Source organism: Eleutherodactylus coqui, chromosome 2 (genome assembly GCF_035609145.1).
Source record: "Eleutherodactylus coqui strain aEleCoq1 chromosome 2, aEleCoq1.hap1, whole genome shotgun sequence".
In the NCBI taxonomy this organism is placed as follows: Eukaryota; Metazoa; Chordata; class Amphibia; order Anura; family Eleutherodactylidae; genus Eleutherodactylus; species Eleutherodactylus coqui.
Window position 1 is genome coordinate 252625751 of NC_089838.1, and position 22552 is coordinate 252648302.

General features: G+C 42.8%; 1 protein-coding gene across 1 annotated transcript in view; it reads left to right on the plus strand.

Moving 5' to 3' along the window:
- The first annotated feature begins 262 nt into the window (after window positions 1-262).
- The window catches only part of SLCO3A1 (solute carrier organic anion transporter family member 3A1), a 321797-nt gene continuing 299507 nt past the window's right edge, over window positions 263-22552 (plus strand). The window contains exon 1 of the mRNA XM_066589985.1: window positions 263-712. Within this exon, the coding sequence (XP_066446082.1) occupies window positions 542-712 (171 nt within the window). The 5' untranslated portion in view covers window positions 263-541. The remainder of the gene's footprint in view (window positions 713-22552) is intronic.

Consider the following 22552-nt stretch of genomic DNA (forward strand, 5'->3'; position numbering starts at 1 on the left):
GAACAGTAAATGAATGAATACATTTAGTTAACAAAGTCCACAATTGCTCAAGGCATAAGCAAGTGATCATAATAGCAACAATTTGTTTACAAAACAGTAACAATACTTTGTATCATCTTCTCTGGGAATTGTAGCATCAGATGCTACTTGTTTAACATTGGAAGGCATGACATCCGCTAGAGGTCAGCAGTGAGTGCTGTCAGTTAATAATAGGAGCAGGCAAGTGTGGCCTGCAGCCATTTGCCTAGCACTACAGAGTGTATGTTATATGCAGGCTGAGGACTAGCTCTCCCCCTATCCAGCCAGCTGCCGGTCCCTTTACTTGCTTCCTAGGAGAGGAAAGCTGCGGAAGAACCAGGCACTGGGGTTGGCTCTTTCTAAGCTCTTGTGATTGCAAAGAGGGAGGAGGAGTGTGGAGCAGCAACAGCAGCAGCAGCTTCAGACCATTAAAACCAAGGAGACACCAGAGGCTTGTGCCAGGCTGCTGCTTATCCTAAGACATCCAAGCAAGAGAGAAGAGGTCATCATCACAGCAGGGATAATGCAGGGTAAAAAGACCAGGAGCTCCAGTGGAAGGACTGCTGATGTGCAAGGAAATGAGGCACAGAGAAAGAAGAAGAAAAAGAAGGCATCTTGCTTCTTAAATATCAAGATCTTCTTAGTGTCTGAGTGTGCCCTGATGTTGGCACAGGGCACTGTAGGAGCTTACCTGGTAAGTAAAGTACCTGATGCATACAAGCCAGGTCAAGTCGGTGCATTATGTGATCACTGTGTACACTTAATACTCTGTCTTCAGGTTTCTAAGTGCTGCATAAGGACAGGGTGACTTGGGTCAAGCAACTATTACTCTGTCTACAGAAGAGACGCATAAGGATGGGTTGGCTGCCAGAATCCACTGCAATAGGCAAGGGGAGTTACTTGCAATTTACGTGGAAGTATCTGCAGATGGCTATGCAGTGTAGGGATACCTGGAATATATTCATATCTCTTATTGGCTGTCATTAACTGCTTGTCAAACCTGCTAGGTGGAGAAGAAGGGAGCACTACAGGGCATCTGTAATGCGATATTCATAGTATGCTGGCATTATGCAATACACTGCATGCATGTGTGTATAGACATGTATATTCATCACCTGCATATTACACTTGCAGTATGTTTATTGCTTTTTGTGATATGTATACCAGTGTATGCATGTATCCAGTCTCTAGCCTTTCACTTTTTCATGCCAGTCAGCAGCACATTAAACGGGCCATGAAGTTATTTGCTGCATACAAGTGTATTCTAAGTTGCACTTCTCATGAGCAGATGAAAAACTGCACCAGCAGCTGCTGCTATGGTTGAGGTGTGAAGATTGTCAGTTCTCCAGTGCTGATGCCACTGAAGTACTTTACATACTGGTTGTATAGAGGTATTCACAGACATGGGACATGTCCCTTACTGCATTATGTTCATTATTCTGCAATGATTTGTATAATAAAGGGGGTTAGCAGGGATGATGCTGTTAAGGAATGAAGGATGCTGAAAGGATATTCTCTATGTTCCCCATGGATATTTCTTAGTTTCATACCTAAGGGCTTTATGTTTTGGTTATTGTGACCCAACTGCTGGTCCCATGGAATACTTGCCTGCCCGCATCTCATTCTACAGCTGCCATGGATGTGAAGATAGTCTTGCAGATCTGACCACATGTTTTGGCCAGAGTGATAATAATCTTCATCCCATTGGTTACTATCTGAAGGCAATCTTTTGTTATCAGACGTGATTATTCTCATCACAAGACTTCATCACTGGGGACATAGAGTTTACCAAGATAATTTTCAATAAAGGTCAATGCAGAAATGTGAAGGTTACAATTATGAACGGATTGGAATAGTTTTCAATGCATGGTTGATATTGGTTGGTGCTTCTGATCAACGGGACATCTTTACGTCTATGTCTCAAGTTATGGATGAATCGAATGAAACTTTGGACAGATCAAAATAAGACAAGAGTAAGCATTTATTATGAGCATAAGAGCTATATGTCAGTCAGGTGAAAGTATCAAACAATCTATGTCAAGATATGTCCCCTGCAGATATCAGATGTATGCCAAGTTAGCCTGTCAGGAGATCTATAGTACTTTTAGGCAGGTGTGGAGAAAATGCTGCAAAGTAAAAATGCTTTCAAAAATAGAAGTTTTTATTGTTTTTTTGTCAAATAACAAAATGCAAAGTAATGAACAAAAGAGAAATGTAAGTCAAATCAATATTTGGTGTGACCGTCCTTTGCCTTCAGAACTGCATCAATTCTTCACAGTTTTTGAACGGGAGTTTGTTCTAAACATATTGAAGAACTAACCATAGATCTTCTGTGGATGTAGCTTGCTCAAATCCTTCTGTCTCTTCATGCAATCCCAGACAGACTCAATAATGTTGAGATCATGGGTCTGTGGGGGCCATATCATCACTTCCAGGACTCCTTGTTCTTCTTTAGGGCTCGTTTACACGAGCGCTGTGGGCGCACTGTATAGCTGCACACAGAATGGTTTCCTATAGAAGCGTTCACATGGTAGAATGTTAGACACGCTAAATACTCGCACCTAACAAAGATAGGACATGCGACTGCAAGGTCCCATCTAAGCTTCGTGGTGAGCGCAAAGATAGGACCTGACTTATCTTTGGTGCGTGCTTTCCATAGACTCCTACTGAAGTTGAATAACCATGCACCATGCACTTCGAATCCTGGGAACGGGTTAATTCAAATAGCTGGAATTAACCCGTTCATGCGATCTTTAGTGCAGTATAGCCACAATCTTTGCACGCGGCTATACAGCGCGCCCACAGAGCTTGCGTGAACAAGCCCTCATGCTGAAGATAGTTCTTAATGACATTGGCTTTATGTTTGGGGTTGTTGTCCTGCTGCAGAGAAAAACTGGAAGTCAATCAGAAGCCTTCCTTTATGAAAAAAATCCTTAGGGCTTCCTAAGACAACCGCGATTTTGAACCGCAAAACAGGATGGACCAAACTATTCATTTCGATGGTTTCGTCTTCATTATTTGTGTGCGTAAATACTATGTGCGAGGAAAGATAGGTCCTGCCCTATCTTTCTCACACGTAGAAATATAGGGCAAGTCCTATCTTTTTTTTTTTTTTTTTTTTTTTTTTTTTACTGGTACACAATAGCGCAAAATTTGAACGGTACAAAAAAAAATTACCTGGTTGATGTGCTAATATGCTCCATAGTGGTGAGCATATTTGTGTATGTGCCAGTCTGTCACTAAGCAAATAAGCCCTTACTTTGCAGCATTTTTTCCACACCTGCCTAAAACTCTTGCACAGTACTATACATTGCAGAAACAACCATAGTATGACTTATGGGGCTCCATCTTACTGCATCTTCATTGGACAGTCCTACCAGGACTACCTGAAACAATATTGGAGGTCACTATAACCATATCATGTTTTGCAGAACTAATATTACCTTGCTTCCCCAAAATTTAGACCTACCCTGAGAATAAGCTATATCTTGATTTTTCGGGGGGGGGGGGGGGGGCTTGGAATATAAGCCCTACCCCAAAATAAGCCCTAGCTGCGTAACATAAAAGAGCAAATTAGTACCTAGCAGGCTTGGTCCAGGTCCCTGCCGCTGCTCTCCAGAGCTCTGGCAGGTTTCTTGCAGTCCTCGGCCGCCCACAGATCGCTTCCTGGTTGCGGGATTCATAAATCCTGCCTCCAGGAAGCGATGACACTTATTAGTTTTCAAGCAATGCTCAGCCAATCAGTGCAGTGCTTGATGAACCAATGCAATGGTTGTGATTGGTACATCCAGCGCTACATTGATTGGCTGAGCAGCGCTTGAGAACCAATCACAGCCATTGCGTTGTGGAGGCGGGATTTATTAATTGGCAATGAATGCCAGCAAAGAGCAGCAGGAGGGACGTGGACTGAGCCTGCTAAGTAAGTATAATAAGACATCCCCCAAAAATAAGACCTAGTGCCTCGTTTGGGGCAAAAATTTATATAAGACAGGGTCTTATTTTCAGGGAAGCATGGTATCACCAGCACTACATCTGACAAAGTCTGCATGTAATTCTTGTCTAACTGTAGTCCCAGATAGTTTGGAGTAGAAAGCATTAGTCATAGGAATCATGTATAACTAAAACGTATTTGCATTATTTGATTATTTCTGCCTGTTTATAACATGTAGTTATAATCTATGCCCAGTATTTCATATATGAGCAGTGTGTCATCATCACATTACATTGGTAGATTTGGTATAATGATTGCAATATATTTTACGTCCATGCTCAGATACGACGCCGCAGTACACAGATAAAATCCTTAGAAGTAACTCTTGTGGACAATCATTATTTTATGGTCTTAAAGTGACCCTCTGGGCCTGGACAAATAAAGATGGCCGCACCAGCTTCACTGACAACCTGATGCACACTGTATATTAGCAGGCATCATTAGTCTAAGGCCTTATTCACACAACTGTATATGCACCGTTATTTAACAGCGTCGAAAAAGCTGTAAAAATCACGACCAACGGAAGTATTGGACTCCAATGTATTCATTCACATTAATGATTTTTGGCTGCGTAAAAAATCGCTGCGTCCAAAGATATGTCTTGCCCTATCTTTTGCCGAGATATGATGGCCGTGTGAACAGCAGAAAATACGCTGCTAAAGTTCGGGACTTGATTGCGGCGATTTTTCATTCATGCGATTTTACAGCACTTATGGGCGAATGTAAAAACGCATAGGCTCATCTAAAAGTCCCCTAAGACACAACACCTGCTTTGATTGACTAATGTTGTTCACATGAGCAATGCTGGCCAGTAAGAGCTGTGTCTGAGGCCTTGTTCAGACAAGCGTGCATTTGCGCACACGTATGTGCACACAAATCCGCGCCTCCACGGACGTGCCAAAACACGGGTAAATGCAGGTCCATGCCCATGGACTTCACTGGGGCTGCTGCTGCTGGCAGCTCCATTAAAAGCAATGGGCTGCCAGCAAACCCTGCAGTAATTTTCGGGGAAGGGTTTTAACTATAAGCCCTTCACTGAAAAATATATACTCACCTCTCCACCGATGTCAGGGCTCAGGCAAGTCTAGCTGCTTGATCTCCCGGCAGTGTAGTGAAGTTCTTTCAGCAGATGGCGTTTTAAAATCTCCGCCTGCTGAAAGGGCTGTATTTGATTGGCTGAGGACTCAGCCAATCACAGGCAGCGCTCAGCCACTCATTGAATAACAGCTGAGCTCTGCCTGTGATTGATCACAGTGCTCAGCCAATCACAGGCAGTGCTCAGCCATTTATTGAAATCAATGGGTTCTATTCTCTTCATATTACGTGCGCAAAATAAGCGCACAAATAGGTCCGTGTGCAGCCGCTCTTAGACTACCGATGCATATGAATAGACAGTGTTCATCAGGTAGTCAGAATAGCAGTTCAGCCATCTTGGTTTCTATAGGCCCAAGAGGGTCACTTCAATGCCTGTTATAATGCCTTTTAATGCTTCTCTATTTGAAGTCCAATACCGAAAGAAAGTGCTAAAAGAGATGCATTTAAGGGCTCCATTTATGATCTGCAAAATTTTGCCAAGTGAGAAGAATTGCTTACTGTAGCTAAATGGCCAGTTTAGTAATTGCACGATAAATCTTCAGCCTCATTGTGAAGTTTGTTAGAAAGGAGTCCGACTTTTAGTTGGAATGAGATAAGGTCATTTATCTACTGTATATTGCTGTTATTGATATGAGGTGGCCCATAATTCACTTATGTACTTTATAAATAAACCCAAGAATCGGCTTAGATTACCTGAATTTAAATTAAAGCTCATCTTTATATTTAATTCCTGCAAAAGATTTCAATATCTGAAGTGGATTTCCACTTGCAACGCAATCATGAGACTTTCTTTGTCATCACTTTAAGGTCGTAAAATTGTAATAAAAAGCATTCTTAACTAGAAATGGACTTATTTCTAATATTCTTTCACTAGCTTTTGACTTTAGTATGATAAGAAGAAGACGCTGCGCATACGCCTCTGTCAGTTCGACCTTAGAGACAACACACCACTTTTAAAAACCATGGAGAAATTTACTTAGGCGAGTGTCACATGGGCGTAAGTGCATTTACACGCACATTTGCACAATGGGCGGTCTGTATGTGAATGTTTGTACTCTTTGCACGCACAACTCAAGCGCAAAAAAAACACCCAAGCATGCTCCCATTCACTGAAATAGGCAATTAAGTTAATTAGTTCAAGATTTTTTTTTTTCCCGAAGGAAATGTGCACTTAAAATAATTTCAAAGGAAACTCGGGAACGCACTATTTCCCCGCGTATACAAGGTGTTTTGTGTCAAAAACGCCTTGCATCGCTTCAGGCAATCGGCAAGTGTTTCCCATTGTTTTCATTTGGAAACCTCGCATCGCACTCTTGTGTGCATCGCACTCTTGTGTACATCGCACATCGCTCGATGCTTTTGCTGGCACCATTTAAAACAATAATAAAGGTATAGCAAAAAATGACACAAATTAAAGGTGGAAAACCGCCTTTTTCCATCTTTGTGATAAAAGATCCAAGAAAAAGATTAAACATATTTAGTATCGCCAAGTGCATAAACATCCGATTTATTAAAACAATGTAATATTTATCCTGCGAGATAAATGCCATCAGAAAACAAATACGCAATTGCACTTTTTGGTCACTTCTGCCTCTAAGAAAAAATGTAATAAAAGCATTCATAAAACTTTATCTACCCTAAAATGGTCCACAGAAAACATAGGTCATCCTGCAAAAAACAAGCTTTCACACAGCTCCATCAATGGAAAAGTAAAGAAAGATATATTTTTAAAAAGATTTTAGTTTTTTAAACCAGTATAGCATAAAAAAAAATTTGCGTAAGGGTTTAAACAAACAAACATGTTTTAATCCTGTTATGTGGCCGTGATAATCACGGGCTGAAACAAGACCATTGATTTCAATGGTTTCGTTTTCATTATCCCTGCAATGCAAGGAGCTGTAAGACCTGCTCACAAGTACTAACCGAGGATAGGATACAAATCCCCATTACACAGCAGGACTATAAGATCCCAGGGACATTTACATGTTCCATGTCTGATGTGGTGTACCTGATCTTGTGCAGTAAATGTCCTGTTGGGGGCCTTTATGTTGGAGAAACAGGGCAAAAACTGAAAGCCAGGTTGGGATCTCATCACCACACAATTAAAGAGAGTAATACAGAATAACCTGTGGTGGAACACTTTTCTAGTCAAAGACACAACATAGAACATATGAAAGTTACCATATTAAAAGGCAATTTCAAACCTCATCGTCACAGAAGAATGTGGGAGTACAAGCATATAACCATCTTTGACACTCTCAAGAATAGACTGAACCTTGGAGGGGGCTTCTTACATCAGTGGAGAATATGAGAAATGTGAAGCAGAAATAACACGCCGGCCTGGTGACCCCCTAACACCAATTTAGAGACCATAAAACTTTCACATCCTTATCAGTGGACTAATTAAGTTTTTACTCCTCTGCTCATCTTATTCTGGTATTGTGTTAAATGCAAATTAATCACACCACATCTGTGCCTGGCCATATGTATGTGCATATATATGCACGCCTCTCCATTCTGTTTCATATAGCCTGAAGAAGAACCCTAAGGCCGCCTGCAGATGGCCAGGTAGGATGTCGCTGCGAGAAGTATCGCAGCGGGATTCGACCCACGCCCCTGCAGTGAGCAGTGCGGCTCACCTTCCACGTCTTCTCCTCTCTGTGATGTGCCAGTTACCGCCAAGCCGACGCATCAGGAGTGACATTTCTGTGTGGACTTCTGCAAGACCCGCACAGAAATAGAACATGCCGCGATTTGTTTTCCGCGTGTGTTTTTAGGTGGACAAATCACGTCCATCTGCCTAGGATTGCGTATTGTAATGCAATCCTATGCAGGCAGGCACGGGCAGAAATTCTGCGGTAAATCCTGTGTGCAGGGGGCCTTAGTAAGTTCAAAAGCTTTCTATAGCATCATGTATTTTTGTTAGCTATTAAAAGTTATCATATCTACACGATTACTTGGTTTCTCTCACTGAGAACAATCCCAGTTTTCATTAGCGGGATTCTCAGCCATTAATTGTTTGGGCGAGAAAAGATATGACTTGCCCTATCTTCCCTGCAATTTCTTTCAAACTCCTGCGCTACAGTGGGGAGTTTGAATGGCCCGAGAAAAGAAAAAAACCTTGTTCATGCGCAACTATGCTCCGTAGCAGTGAGAGGGCAAGTGTAGTGGCGTATACGACTGTGTGTCTTTGCCCTAAATTTGGTATCATCGTAATCATACCGATCCACAGAGTAAAGTTATCACGTTATTTGTGTTGCTATGGGTATATCGTAATATCAAGATCAGGGGCGTAACTATAGAGGTTGCAGGGGATGCGGTTGCACCCAGGCCCAGGAGCCTTAGGGGGCCCATAAGGAGTCTCATCTCCGCATAGGGAGCCCAGTACTATGAATAAAGCATTATAGTTGGGGGCCCTGTTACAGGTTTTGCATTGGGGCCCAGAAGCTTCAAGTTATGTCACTGTGCAGCATGGTTTAGGTATGGGTACGGGTACAGGTACAGATAGAGGGGGGGGGGGGCCCAGCTCAACTTTTGAATCAGGGCCCCTGAGCCTTTACTTATGCCCCTGATCAAGATCCTTCAAGAAAACGGTGCAAGTTTTTTTTTTTAATGTTACTTTTCCAATTTTAAAACAGAATCGGACAGCTATGTTGATCGCAAAATAAAAAAGTTATGACTTTTTAAAAGTAGGGAGGAGACAATACTGAAAAACAAAAAAATGGCCATGTCCTCAAGGGGTTAAGAGGTACACGCCTGTTAATACATTTGAAGTATGTTTGGCCAGTTATATTACATGTGAAGGGCCTCTGGAGGCCACTCCTGCTTTCTAAACCAATCCCACTTATAGAAAAGTGGCACAAAAAGGCCAAAAAGTCACAGTTTTTGTGCAATATGACTTTGCACGTTTGCATGAAGCTGCAGAATGCCCTCCGGGACGAGGAGGGCTGCACTTCTATTCTCATAGAGGTCGGCGGACGGTATATTCTATTTTCAGAAAGCTCTCACTCTATTTGCGTAAGTAATTATACACAGCGCTGTAAAAGTAATCATGTGACGTTACATACAGCTCTAAATATATGAATGATTCATGGACACGTGTAAATATTTAATGCCTCAGCTCTTTATACTGTATGGATGCTGTATGTATGTATCTGCAGGCTATCGTATATCTCCCAGCTTAGTCATGCCATTCATTGGTGACATATCACATGACTGTTTCACCAGATGGGAACAAGTCCCTTATGTGAAAGGCGAAGACCCCATTAATAGAATTCTCTAATTCTCCTCAAGAACGTTGCACTCCAGTTACTTTCATGACTGACGAGCAGCAAAAACGTCTCTGCGAATCAACTAGCGGTTTAGGTTTTAGATTTATTAGTATCTTGAATGATAGAGACAATATAGGAAAATTATTTATATAAGACCCTCTTCACACGAGTGAATGCGGATTTGTGCACACCTGAGTGCGGCGTATGTGTGCAATGAACAATGTTTTTTTTCTGCGCACATCGACGTATTTTACTGTACTTTTTGTGTTCGCAAGGCATGTTCATTCGCGTTTGGAAAACTAAGACACGCCGATTGAAATGGCTATTTAGTCTAATGACTTTCATGCATCTCCTAGCATATTGCGCGTGTATTTGCACATCTCAATTTACTTCTATGGTGCGCAAAATATGCGAATGTGAATGAACCGATTGATATCCAATGCGTTATATATTCTGCATATTGCGTGCGCAAAGACGTCCATGTGAATTTGGCCTAACTTTCAAGTCTGACAAGAAGCAAAAACGTCCCTGCAAGTTGACTAGTGGTTGATTAGTACCGTGAACGATAGGGAAATACTTATATAAGGGCTCCTTCAGCTCAGCGTATACATTTTTGCGCACACGCCTCAGCGCAACATATTTATGCTATTTACAAGGTCTTTTTTGCACACATATTGGCATATTTTACTGTCGTTTTGGCGCACACAGGGCACATTCACTTGCATGCGGCAGACGAACATGACCCGATTTAAATGGCTATTTAGTCTAATGAGTTCCGGATGTGTCCTTTTTTTTTTTCATGGAATTGCGCATCACCCATGGAGGTCAATGTGGACCTTTGGTGCGCAAATGCACACAACAATAGAGCAGGAAATATGAATGTACCCATTGCAATCAATGGGCTCTATTCTTTGCACAGTGTGCACGCAAATTTCTCATTTGAATTGTGGATTCCACACTCGCCGACCGCGCGGGAGATCTGCTGTAAAAAACGGGCATTGAAAGGCCTGTATTTTTAATTATTTCTTCACACCCGCGGATGCCAATTGCATATTTTGCAAGCTGAAGAAAAATCGCAGCATGCTCTATTTAACCGCGGAATCTGGATGGGTCGTATGTAGAGATGAGCGAGTATACTCGCTAAAGGCAATTGCTCGAGCGAGCATTGCCTTTAGCAAGTAACTGCCCGCTCGAGACGAAAAGTTCGGGTGCCGGCGGCGGGCACGGTGCTGGGGAGAGCGGGGCGGAACGGAGGGGAGATCTCTCCTCTCCCTCTCTCCCCCCCCGCTCCCTCCTGCTGACTGCCGCTACTCACCGCTCCCCCGCGCCGGCACCCGAACCTTTGGTCTTGGGCGGGCAGGTACTCGCTAAAGGCAATGCTCGCTTGAGCAATTGCCTTTAGCGAGTATACTCGCTCATCTCTAGTCATATGCGAATTTTTAGAATTGTGATTTTTAATATGCAGTTTCTGGCAAATGTCCCAGTTTCTACAAGGGGTACAGCCTACTCTCTTATTTTCCATATCTTACTCCCTGTAGGTTTTTTCCACCACTGTAGGGGCCACAAGATTTAGGAGGGGCACAAGGATTTTACACGAGTACACTTGCACGCACTTGTACGTTGAAAATCTGCGCATGCATTGCACAAATAATAGAAGCCATTTTTGGGCTTCTATTATCTTTTGCGTGAACTGCCAAAAAAATCGCGATAAGCTCTAGTTTGGTGCGCATTTAGCATTAGACACTGTAGGAGTCTATGAGGGTGTGCAAATGTGCACCTGATCCCCACGCAATTCTGCAGGGAAATCAGAAACACCACGGACTAATTAGGCTGCAAAGCCTTTTAAATCATGATGTATCTGGCAGCGCAAAAAGTACAATAAAAAGCGCGTATACGTGCAATAACGCAACTTTCACAGCGCAAAAGTTTTTGCTATTGCTAGTTTTTTTTTTAATAAATAAGTCTGTCTGTTCATTGTATTGCATCACTATAGCGATTAGAGATGAGCGAGCGTACTCGGAAAAGCACTACTCGCTCGAGTAATTTGCTTTATCCGAGTATCGCTGTGCTCGTCCCTGAAGATTCGGGTGCCGCTGCGGCTGACAGGTGAGGCGCAGCGGGGAGCAGGGGGGAGCGGGCGGGAGAGAGGGAGAGAAAGATCTCCCCTCCGTTCCTCCCCGCTCTCCCCTGCAGCTCCCCGCTCCGTGCCGGCACCCGAATCTTCAGACCCGAGCACAGCGATACTCGGATAAAGCAAATTACTCGAGCGAGTAGTGTTTTTCCGAGTACGCTCGCTCATCTCTAATAGCGATCCCAAACTCTTCACTATCAGTACTTCTGCAGACGGCGGTTTTGCACTCGTTGTCACACACTCAAAATCGCTTGCGCAAATTTCAGAGAGTAGAATTCATTGATTTCACTGTGTTCCCTTAGATTCAGCACTGTTTTTATGAGTGTAAATATACATGACAGGCATTTGCACACCCAGGTCACTGAACTACGCAATGTCGTGGTGTTATTCGATAACACCGGGGGCTAATTAGGCTGCTCAGCCTGTTCAATCACAGCGTGGGTATGTCGCATAGCGATGTAAACGGGCTCAGATACGTGCGTGATATCCGGTGTGAGCGCTCCCTTCATAACGCAATTACATCGCGAGCGTATCTACGCATACGCTTGTCTGCGGAAGCTCTTAATCTCTAACTGCAGCAAAGTTTCCCTTTAGGTTTTTCCTATCTCCTTCCTAATTTTTTCCAGCTATGTGTGCCTGTAGACGCCCTACTTTAGATACCACCATCTATGGGCTTCTAATAACACGGGGGTTGTGCGCAACTACAGTCGCCACTATGGAGCTGCGCATGAATGCGTTAATTTATTATTATTTTCTTTTAACCTTTAAAATTCTGCTATAGAGTGCGAGTTTGAATAAAACAGTGGGAGGCTAGGTCCTAGCCCATCTTCCTTGCACATAGGTCCTAGCCCATCTTCCTTGCACATAGGTCCTAGCCCATCTTCCTTGCACATAGTATTAACTACATACAAGAAAGACAGGGCAAGGCGTCGTACTGTTAATAGGAAGAATACAGCTAGTGAAAGCAAAATCAATGGTTTCATTTCATACCGTTACGCGGCCGTGATTATCAGGGGGTTGGACCCGATGACTCTGGTGGTCCCTTTCAACTCTACCATTCTATGATAATGGGACAAAATCACGCCCATGTGAAGAAGCCCTAAAATTGAGCTTCTCCAGGCCTCTTTCACATGGGCCACAGCTGTGTTCCCACGATTTCTGTACGATACTGCTGCTTTTTCTCGCCGTAATATCATGATTTTTCGTGCTACAAAGCTGCACAACTTTATAGCGCTCGTTTGCTTGAAATATAAGCCCTACTCTGAAAATAAGCCCTAGTTGCATGAAAAAAAATAGATCACCTAACAGACGCTGTCCGCTCCGCCATCCAATTAAATGGCTGTTATTCTTTCTTCAAGCGCTGCATTGATTGGATGATAAACCAGTCAGAGCAAGCACTTTCTGGAGGCGGGATTTATGAACCCCCTAACCAGAAAGCGGCAGCTGAAGACTGCAAACAAGTGTGGTGGAGCTTTGGGAAGAGAAGATGTGCATGTTAGGTGATGTATTGTTTTTTTTGTTGTTTTTTTAATGCAGCTAGGGCTTATTTTAGGGACAAGCGCTAGGACTTCCTACTGTAAAAGTTGCATCGCACCGCACGAAAACCACAATTTCGTGCAATGCGGTGCAACACAAAGGTAGGCTCTATAGGGCTACAAAACATTGCAGATCGCTGCAATAATCAGCATGTCACGATTTTTTGATATGGCAATATAGCAGCCCACAAAACATCGCTAATGGGAAGGAACCCATGGGCTTCACATACATGTGATTTTGTAGCGCTGCCACATTGCGAGAAAATTGTGCGATTTTGATGCCTGTGTGAAAGCACCTAAAAAAGAAGTGTGTGTTATGCAATATGCTCGCCCCTGCGCAATTCTTTGCATAGTGAACAAGTGTATTTAGTGCAAGCATAAACAAAAGGAGTGAGAATAACCCATTGAAATCAACAGCTTCTATTCTTCGTGTTTTGCAGGCGGCGTAACATGCTCATCTGTTGTAAGCGCTTACAAACAAATATGCAGGATTTCTGTAATGTGTGAGCATACCCTTAGGGCTCTTTCACATGGGGAGCTAGGCGCGCAAAAATCATGTGCTTAAAAAACATGCAGTTATTACAACCAATGGTTTTCTTTGGGATTCTCCAGATTCCTTCATCTGAACGTTCACATAGGAAATCATTGGTTCTAATACCTAATGAATGAATAGCTAAGAGCTATGTGTGATTGGCTGAGCGCTCAGCCAATAGCTAAGCAGTAGCTGCTATTGGCTGAGCCCTCAGCCAATCTGCACAGCCCTTTCAGGAGGCGGGGATTTTTAAATCCCCTACTGTTGAAAGAGCTCAGTAGCAGTGCCGGGGAGCCAGCAGGAGGACGCGGCTGACAGCAGGAGAGGTGAGTATAATTTTTGTAAAATTTTTTCACACTTATTGATGATTATTGATGGCTTATATTTCAAGCCCTTCCCCGATAATCATTCCGCAGGGCTTGCTGAAATCATTGATTTCAATGGGATCGGCAGCAGTGCCGATCCCATTGAAAGCAACAGAATAGAATGCCGGGGACTTCTGCCACAGCTGTGACAGCTGTGGCAGAGGATTCCTTCATCCCAGCGGTCCCCACAGGGATGAAGGAAACTCCTGCCACAGCTGCAACAGCTGTGGCAGAAGTCCGCGGCATTCTCCCTATGCTTTCAATGGGGCTAGCGCTGCTGTCGCTGGCCCCATTGAAACCATTTGCGATATGCCGGTTCTATACCGGCCTCTTTCTTGCACTGCGATGCGAGATTTTTCTTGTGCTCTCGCAGCGCAAGAAAGAAAATATTGCCAGTGGGTGGGAGCCCTTACAGTGACCCAATCAGACTATGTACCATTAATAACCACCCTCTGCTTTCTATCACTGAGCCAGTTACTTACCTACTTATGCACATTCTCACCCAGACCAAGCATTCTCCTTTTATATACCAACCTTTTATACGGCACAGTATCAAGCATTTTGTAAAAGTCCAGATACACAAGATCCGATGACTCTCGGTTGATCAGGTTGGTTTAACAGGAGCGGTCTCTCATAAACCCTTGCTGAAGCAGAGTTATACAGCTATTTTCCTTGAAGTACACTAAGCCCTCAGACACCTACGCCGATGAATAAATAAGAGTTATGACTTTTTAAATCATGCACATACTGTAATGTATGTCTAGAATAGGGGTTCCCCAAACTCCATCTCACCTGATGAGGCCGGGCTCACTCGAGTGGATTTGACTTGCGGATTCTGCAATCGGTGTTCACACTGACGATTCACTGCAAAACACTGGCATTGAAAGGCATTTATTTTCCATTTCCTCTTTCACAATTGTGGATACGAATCACGTATTTTGGTATGCTCTATTTTACAGCAGATTCTGCACAGACGGCCTCCATTGATGTCAATGGAGGCATCTGATCCATAGTGCATATGCTCATGGGCTGCGGGTACTTTCATTATCGCTAAGCGATGGCACAGGATATACAAACAAATTAAAAGAAAACTGTACTGCGCATGACCGCCTACGAGTTTCCGCGATCATGCACAATACAGGTTAGTGCCATACGCAGGGTCACCAGCCTGAATCTGCTGCAGGCCTCCCACATGTGGAATCCGACCCGTTCATGTGAGCCCGGCCTATGGCAGCCACTGGCTACTATATCCAGAGGAAGAATCAATAAAGGCCGTGCATGACTGCAACTCTCCCCATTCACTTATGTGGGAGCTGTGTAGCCTATTTCCATAACACCCACAGAAGTGAACGGAGAGCTATGCTCATGCGCGTTACCTCTCCATTCATTCTTCAATTGGATGCACTAGGCAGGATGGGGTTGGAGGACCTTAGTTCTAGAGATAGGTGCGAGTCTTGTTGGTGGGACATCCAGTGGATATGTCATATATGCCTATGGTGGGAATAACCCTTTCAAGAACAACATCTGGTTTTGACTAGCACTGCAGTTGGGTTGCACCGCCTTTCCCTTTGAACTGACAGGCTTCTCCGCAGGTAAGTAGTGTTGCGGTTGCCCACCTGAGAATCCCCTGTGAACGCTGGGTACACAAGCACTTACATCTACCATTTCTAAAAATGCAGTGGAATGAATTTATGTGCAGCCACAGTTAATAGGAACAAATGATTATATAAGAGGATGGGGTGGGAAGTGATTGCATCTTTATATTTGGTAAATATTACAAGATTTGTTTTGCTTGTTCTCACAAATAATCTATAAGCAATCATCCCACAGCAGAGTGATAAATTATTGCAGTAAACTCAACATGCTGATTTTTTCTTTTTGCTGGTGCTGCAATGATCACAATTCTGAGCACATCGCAGATCTTCCGTTCTCTCCCACATCTCCTTTAAAGGCAGCAGTATGCAGTAAGGCAGCGTGCACAGCAGATCCGCGCTATGAGGCCGCCTTGGCCGAAATATTTATAGTCCTAGGCAAACAAAAAAAACATTGAAAGTGTCTTCTGACTTATTATGCCTCTATTATTGGTTACTTAAACCTTACCTGTGACTAGAGAACAGATTTGCACAGAGACTAATGTCACTGCACGTGTGATTTACTAATTCTCTGAAGTCAGTAATTGGTTACCTATAAGTATTCTTGGCGCAGAATTTGAATAGCCGGCGAAGGGGAAGAAGCTCCCCTCATTCAGGCGCAACTACACTCGGCATCAGCACCTTAGCCCTCAGCCATTAAAATGGCCAATTCATTTAATGAGTTCAAGATGTGTTCTTTCCCTGTGCAAGTAGAGCGTGCGGCAGTTTTTTTTTGCGCTACAGAATTGTATACGCCAAATTTTTCATGCACAAATACAGCCATATGAATCCAAATTTATGGGAATTTCTGGATGTTAAGCCAGGTGCACATTAGCTTATTGGGGTCCATGTATTGCCGTATTAACTCAAGAATCGGATGACCCATTCTTGTCCAGAACATGGATAACAATTAGGACCTGCATGTGCATGTCAATATGCGGGTTCTCCATGTATTGAACTGCACATGGACACAATACTAACATACATCTTGCTGACACTGTGACATGATTGTGTTGCTGGGTGGGGTGTTCGACGCAGGTTTTAGGATACGATAGAGCAAACGGAATTGTAAAAGGATATACAGAATTTAGTGAAGAATATAGACAGTTAGCAAGAAACAGTTTGAAAGTGAAGAAGAAATAGAAGTACTGCTCTACAGTAACTCTCTATGCTAAGAAATGTGATAAAATACTTTCTAGTGGTGCCCAGTGAGCTTTCTTTACTGTATTGCAGGGATGACATGCCACACATTAACATGACCTCTGCAGCTAATCCTTGGCAGTCACTGCAGATGTCATCACTGCAGCAAAGTAGACAAAAACTGGGGTAGGGGAACACAGGAGCATTGGCACTGGAGCAGCAGAGTAGTTAACGGGCAAGTATCAATTGTTCATTAATTTTATCACATTTCTTGCTTTTAAAACTTTTACTTTTAAAATTTGTAAAACTTTTAAAAATATAAAAGAGTTGTCTTCTACTTCTTTATGTTCATTATTAATGGAAACAGCAACAACTCTTAGGCCTCTTTCACATGAGCGTTGCTTTGACGCTAAGTTAGCCTCGCAATAAAATCGCGAGCATCGGGGCAGTAAATTACATGAACGAAGACTTGGTTGTGGCTATCATTCGTGATTGTTACGTCCATTCACTCAGCAGGCTGCAATGAAATAACCCCACAGCCCCGAAATCTCTCGATTGGCAGAACTAATATTTAATTATTTGAAATGCCTCACTAGAGGCACCTGTCATTGTTTAACAGCCTTAGCCTGTGCTAAACTCTTTCAGCTCCCCCTTTTTCAGACTGCTCCGAAAGAATCATCAGAACACACCCTATTCACATTACCATGTTACTCTGTTACTCGTACCAAACCGAGAAGTAGAGTTAAAGGGGCTTTTTGGACATTTACTGTTAATGACCTATTCTGAGGAAAGGTCATCAATAGTTGATCGTCTGGGGTTCGCCACTTGGGATCTCCACGGATCCACAGGCCACTGTCAGAGCTGCCAAGCTGGATGTCCGGAATTGTAATAGACAAACTTCACTCCCATTGAAGACAGTAATGCCTTCTACTTCATTTCTGGCTCTGACCTCAGTGAGGAGCCAGAAGTGGAATGCAAAGCATTGCTCTCATTGATTTCAATAGGAGCAAAGCCTTTCTATTATACTTCCAATCTAACAGAGGCCGGAGGATCAGCTGATCGGCAGGGATCCCAAGCACTGCACCCTGCCGATTAACTATTGATATCCTATCCTGAGGACAGTTCATCAATCCTGAATGCCAGAAAACCCCTTTAACTTGTATAACCAAGTAGCATTTCACAGAGATTACAACGGTACTTTATAAAGTTTTTGTGGATCTTTAAATATTGCGCAGGAGGAAGGTAAATTGTATCTTCTATCTGTCTGTTAGTTGCTATACGAGGCTGCTAATGCATTGATTAATTAAGGCTTCTGGAACTGTCGTTTTGTCACCATTTCATAACACAGATGGCGTCAATGTAGCTTGTTCCCTTATTAATGTTATTGGAAATTATTCAACAAATAGACTAGACTGCAAACTGTGGATGATTCAACAAGGCTGACAAATTCAGATTCTGCATCTCCAGTAGATTACTCTTTAATTTGTTTAGGCGCATTTAATTTGATACGAACACTTTTAAATAATTTAAAGGGTAATTGTAAAAGCTGCAGTTGATTTACTATAACCACTGGCGGATCAACTGTAATTGCCAGATGGCACCCATCCTTGTTATTATATCAATCGGCAAGTCCAGGTGCTGATCGCCAACAATAGGGATTCACATGTGGTTACAATGAATCAATTGCAGAGTGTATAGGTACCCTACTAGATGCAGTTTATACAGATGTAGTAAAATTTAGCTTTAGATTTAATGACGGTTTGCTGACCTTTATAATTGCTTTGCAATGGGTCTTGTTGTGTTAAGATAATAGAACAATAGCTTTTTAACCCTTCCCAATCCACTGTCTGACGTCTTCCTACATTCTGATTGAAGCTTGTACAGCTCCAACGTCAGAAGATGTCCGACAGGGTATTCTTACCATCTATTGTCAGGCACTCCGCTGTCGGAGACTTTCTGGTGCACATACACTGGCTTTAGCCAGCAGATGGCACCATTGATTAACTGCAAAAAGAGAAAGCCTTTTAGGAAACCCTGAATCCAAAATTGGATCGGAAAGGGTTAATGGCTTCAGATAAGAAGTCACAGAAAGTTTTCACATACAAGTAAAACTTAGCAGCATCACTGTGCGTTTGAAATATGTACGGTAATGTTCTGCCATCCTATGTCCACATTTTATGCAGAATATTGAGGAGGTGGGTGTTGGAAGCTAACATGGGTAATATTACATACAACTGCTTTTCTGGATTAAACCAAGTATGATGAGAAGATCAATGATATTGATAACAGACTGTAGCAAATGGAATAATCAACGACCATAGGAAGCTTGACACTTATCGTATTTGTTTTTTGTTGTGCAGTCTGGAGAAAAACAACAAATTCTGATCCTATGATGTCCTCAAATTTGAGCAATTATTGTGTCTCAGTGTTGTTCACAGAGGGCAGATGTGCCGTCATATGCTGAATACTCACAACTAGAGATGAGCGAGCGTACTCACTAAGGGCAAATACTTGAGCGAGTATTCCTTTTTGTGAGTACCTGCCCACTCGTCTCAAAAGATTCGGGTGCCGGCGGGGGGTGGGGAGCGGCAGGGGAGAGCGGGGAGGAATGGGGGGTAGATCTCTCTCTCTCCCCCCCGCTCCACCCTGCTCACTCCGGCAACTGACCGCTCACCCCCGCCGGCAGGTACTCGCAAAAGGCAATACTCGCTTGAGTATTCGCCTTTAGTGAGTACACTCGCTCATCTCTACTCACAACCCAATGCACTAAGACACTGACACAGTGCATCAGGTCCCGACAGGAAGCGGGTGCAATGTGAAGAGGAGAAGCTGTGTTCAGCCCTGTATGGCTTTTTCTCACACAGTGACTGCAAATGCAAGAAATGGGAGGCAGGAGGATTAAAACCTATGTTATGGGAGGATATATGGGAATAAATGAATGAAATAAAAAGAGCTCTATGTTCAGCTATGCAGCTAGCTGAAGCTGGATTTCCCTAGCAGCGCTTCTCATAGCTGAGTAGGTTTTATACTAAAAATATACAGAATGGGTTGATAAAACTTACAGGGAAAATGCTAAAAGTCACTTATTCTATACTTGACTTGTTTATTTTTGAGTCAGTGGCTTTTTGTCTCCCCACCTTTTTCCTTGTCCTATTTTAAGGCTGTGGATTTGCTGTATTGCGACTGGCTTTGTTTTTTATGTCAGCATGTAACTGAGTCTGGGCTGTTTAATGATGTGTCATTTGACTTAAAGGGGTTGTCCCGCGGCAGCAAGTGGGTCTATACACTTCTGTATGGCCATATTAATGCACTTTGTAATATACATTGTGCATTAATTATGAGCCATACAGAAGTTATAAGAAGTTTTTCACTTACCTGCTCCATTGCTAGTGTCCTCGTTTCCATGGAGGCCGTCTAATTTTCGGCATCTAATGGCCAAATTAGACGCGCTTGCGCAGTCCGGGTCTTCTTCTTTCCTCAATGGGGCCGCTCGTGCTGGATGCCGGCTCCTTGTAGCTCCGCCCTGTCACGTGCCGATTCCAGCCAATCAGGAGGCTGGAATCGGCAATGGACCGCACAGAAGCCCTGTGGTCCAGCAAGGGTGAAGATCCCGGCGGCCATCTTCAGCAGGTAAGAAGTCACCGGAGCGTGGGGATTCAGGTAAGCACTCTCCGGTGTTCTTTTTTAACCCCTGCATCGGGGTTGTCTCGCGCCGAACGGGGGGGGGGGGGGGTTAAAAAAAACAAACCGTTTCGGCGCGGGACAACCCCTTTAAACCTCTGACTCCATTAGGGACTTTAAGAGTCGGGGTTGTTTGGTGAGTTTTTCATTTGACCTGAACCTCTATCTCCGTTGGGATCTATAATGCGCAATAGATCAATTATGATGGGCTCCTGATGAACTAGGATTTATCTAGAGAAACGCGTTGAGCCAATACACTTCTATGAGCCAATATATTTCTATTTGAGCCGAAATATTTAATGTCAATATATTTCTACGAGCCCGTACTATTTCTATTCTTGGAAGCATTCTGCTTCAGAGTCTACTATTTTCGCTGCTGAAAGCATCACGCACTTTAATTGAATGTGGATGCTTTACTTGAGTCAGTCTATTCCTAATATTAGGAGTATCACATTTTTCTAAGTGTAGATGTTCCACTGGGAATTGACTGACTTGTCTTATCTTCTTCACTAATTGATACTTTGCAGTTTTTTGATAACCTGATTATCATAAAGGATGAGGTTTCAAATAAGCATATGTATTTAAAATATTAGTTCTTTAATGTACCCATAGGATTATAAAACCATCTAGATGAAACTCAAAAAAATGTTGGGGTCCTCAGAAGTGAGTAGATGTTAGGTTCCTACACTCCAACACAACAAGTGTTGATTGGTTGGTGTGGCTTTTGGGTACATCTATTTATATTTGTCCAGTTCATTATGTAGCCCTTTATTAATAAAATTTGCTTTTAGGGAGTTGTCTTCTGTGAATGACTTTTTGTAATCTTAATACCCCCTGTACCTCAGTGATTTGAATGTCCACATATGGATTTATACATGGTAATATGTAGGGTGCACGTATATAGCTTTTATTTTCCATAATCATCATGCCCAGAATACTGCTTATATGTGTCATGGCTTGCCAGCCGTGAAAGTGTTGTGGAATAACGGCCATGACGCAGAAATGGACTGGCGTCACCACAAGAGACCTAACCGCATGATGATGTACAGGCATCCCGTATCTGCAGTAGTTACCTTTGGTGTCCTATGTCAGATATCCCTCAGGGTCTTGTGTCACTGCAGATGGTTCCTTAGGTATATATGTTGAAAATGTCTTAAGTGTTTTGTGTTTCCCCTGGCCAGTCAATGAACAATAATGGAAGTTTATATATTTCAGCCCCAACTCTTGTAGAGTGCCAATTATTCATCTGATGTTGGTGAAGTTTGGTCTGGTTCATGTCCTCTTGTACTTCTTTAAATCATGGTGTTATATCTGCCATGTCTTCTGCTGTGTCAGTAGTGATTACCATCTGCTTATTAGCATTCCCTGATTCCATCTAGGGACAGTTTAGATGGGCCAGGTTCATGCCGTGGGGCTGATCTTATCAGAACATTTGCCCCTCAATAGGCAGGGATTTTCCCCGTAGTATGCGGGTAGGGCTAGATTCCCCTTCCCCCACATTGTCAACTTTGTTCATTGCAAACTGCAAGCTTGCTATGTTGAATCATTAGCGTATAGCCTTGTTAACCCAGAAAATACTTCAAATACTTTTTTCTTCACCTTCCACAAATAAACATTATTCCTGTTTTTTTTTGTTATACATTTTGTACATCCTAGCATTTCGTACATGACAACAAGGTTCACATCTAACAAAATCCTATCAACGTTCAAAAAGCCAAAGAAGAAGAACTAGAAAAAGAATATTAAGAACTAAAAGGAGAAGAAGAAAAAAGAACAACTGGAAGAAGAGGAAGAAGAACTAGAAAAAGAACTGGAAGAAGAAGAAGAAAAACTAGAAAAAGAATATTAAGAAATTGAAGAAGATAAACTAGAAGAAAAAGAAGAACTAGAGAAAGAAGAAAAAAACTAGAAGAAGAAGAACTAGAAGAAGGAAAAACAGAACTGGGGGAAAAAGAGCTAGAATAAGATTATTAAGAACTAGAAGAAAAAGAAGAAGAAGAACTAGAGGAAGAGAATGGGAAGTAGAAGCTACTACAGGGGTTCAAAACCCATAGTGAATAACAATATGCTTGATGAGATGCCAGCATATCCACCTAGGGGCGGAGCAGGTCCCAAAGACAATTAGAGCTCCTATTACCTACCACTTGTCTGGTAGGTGTTAC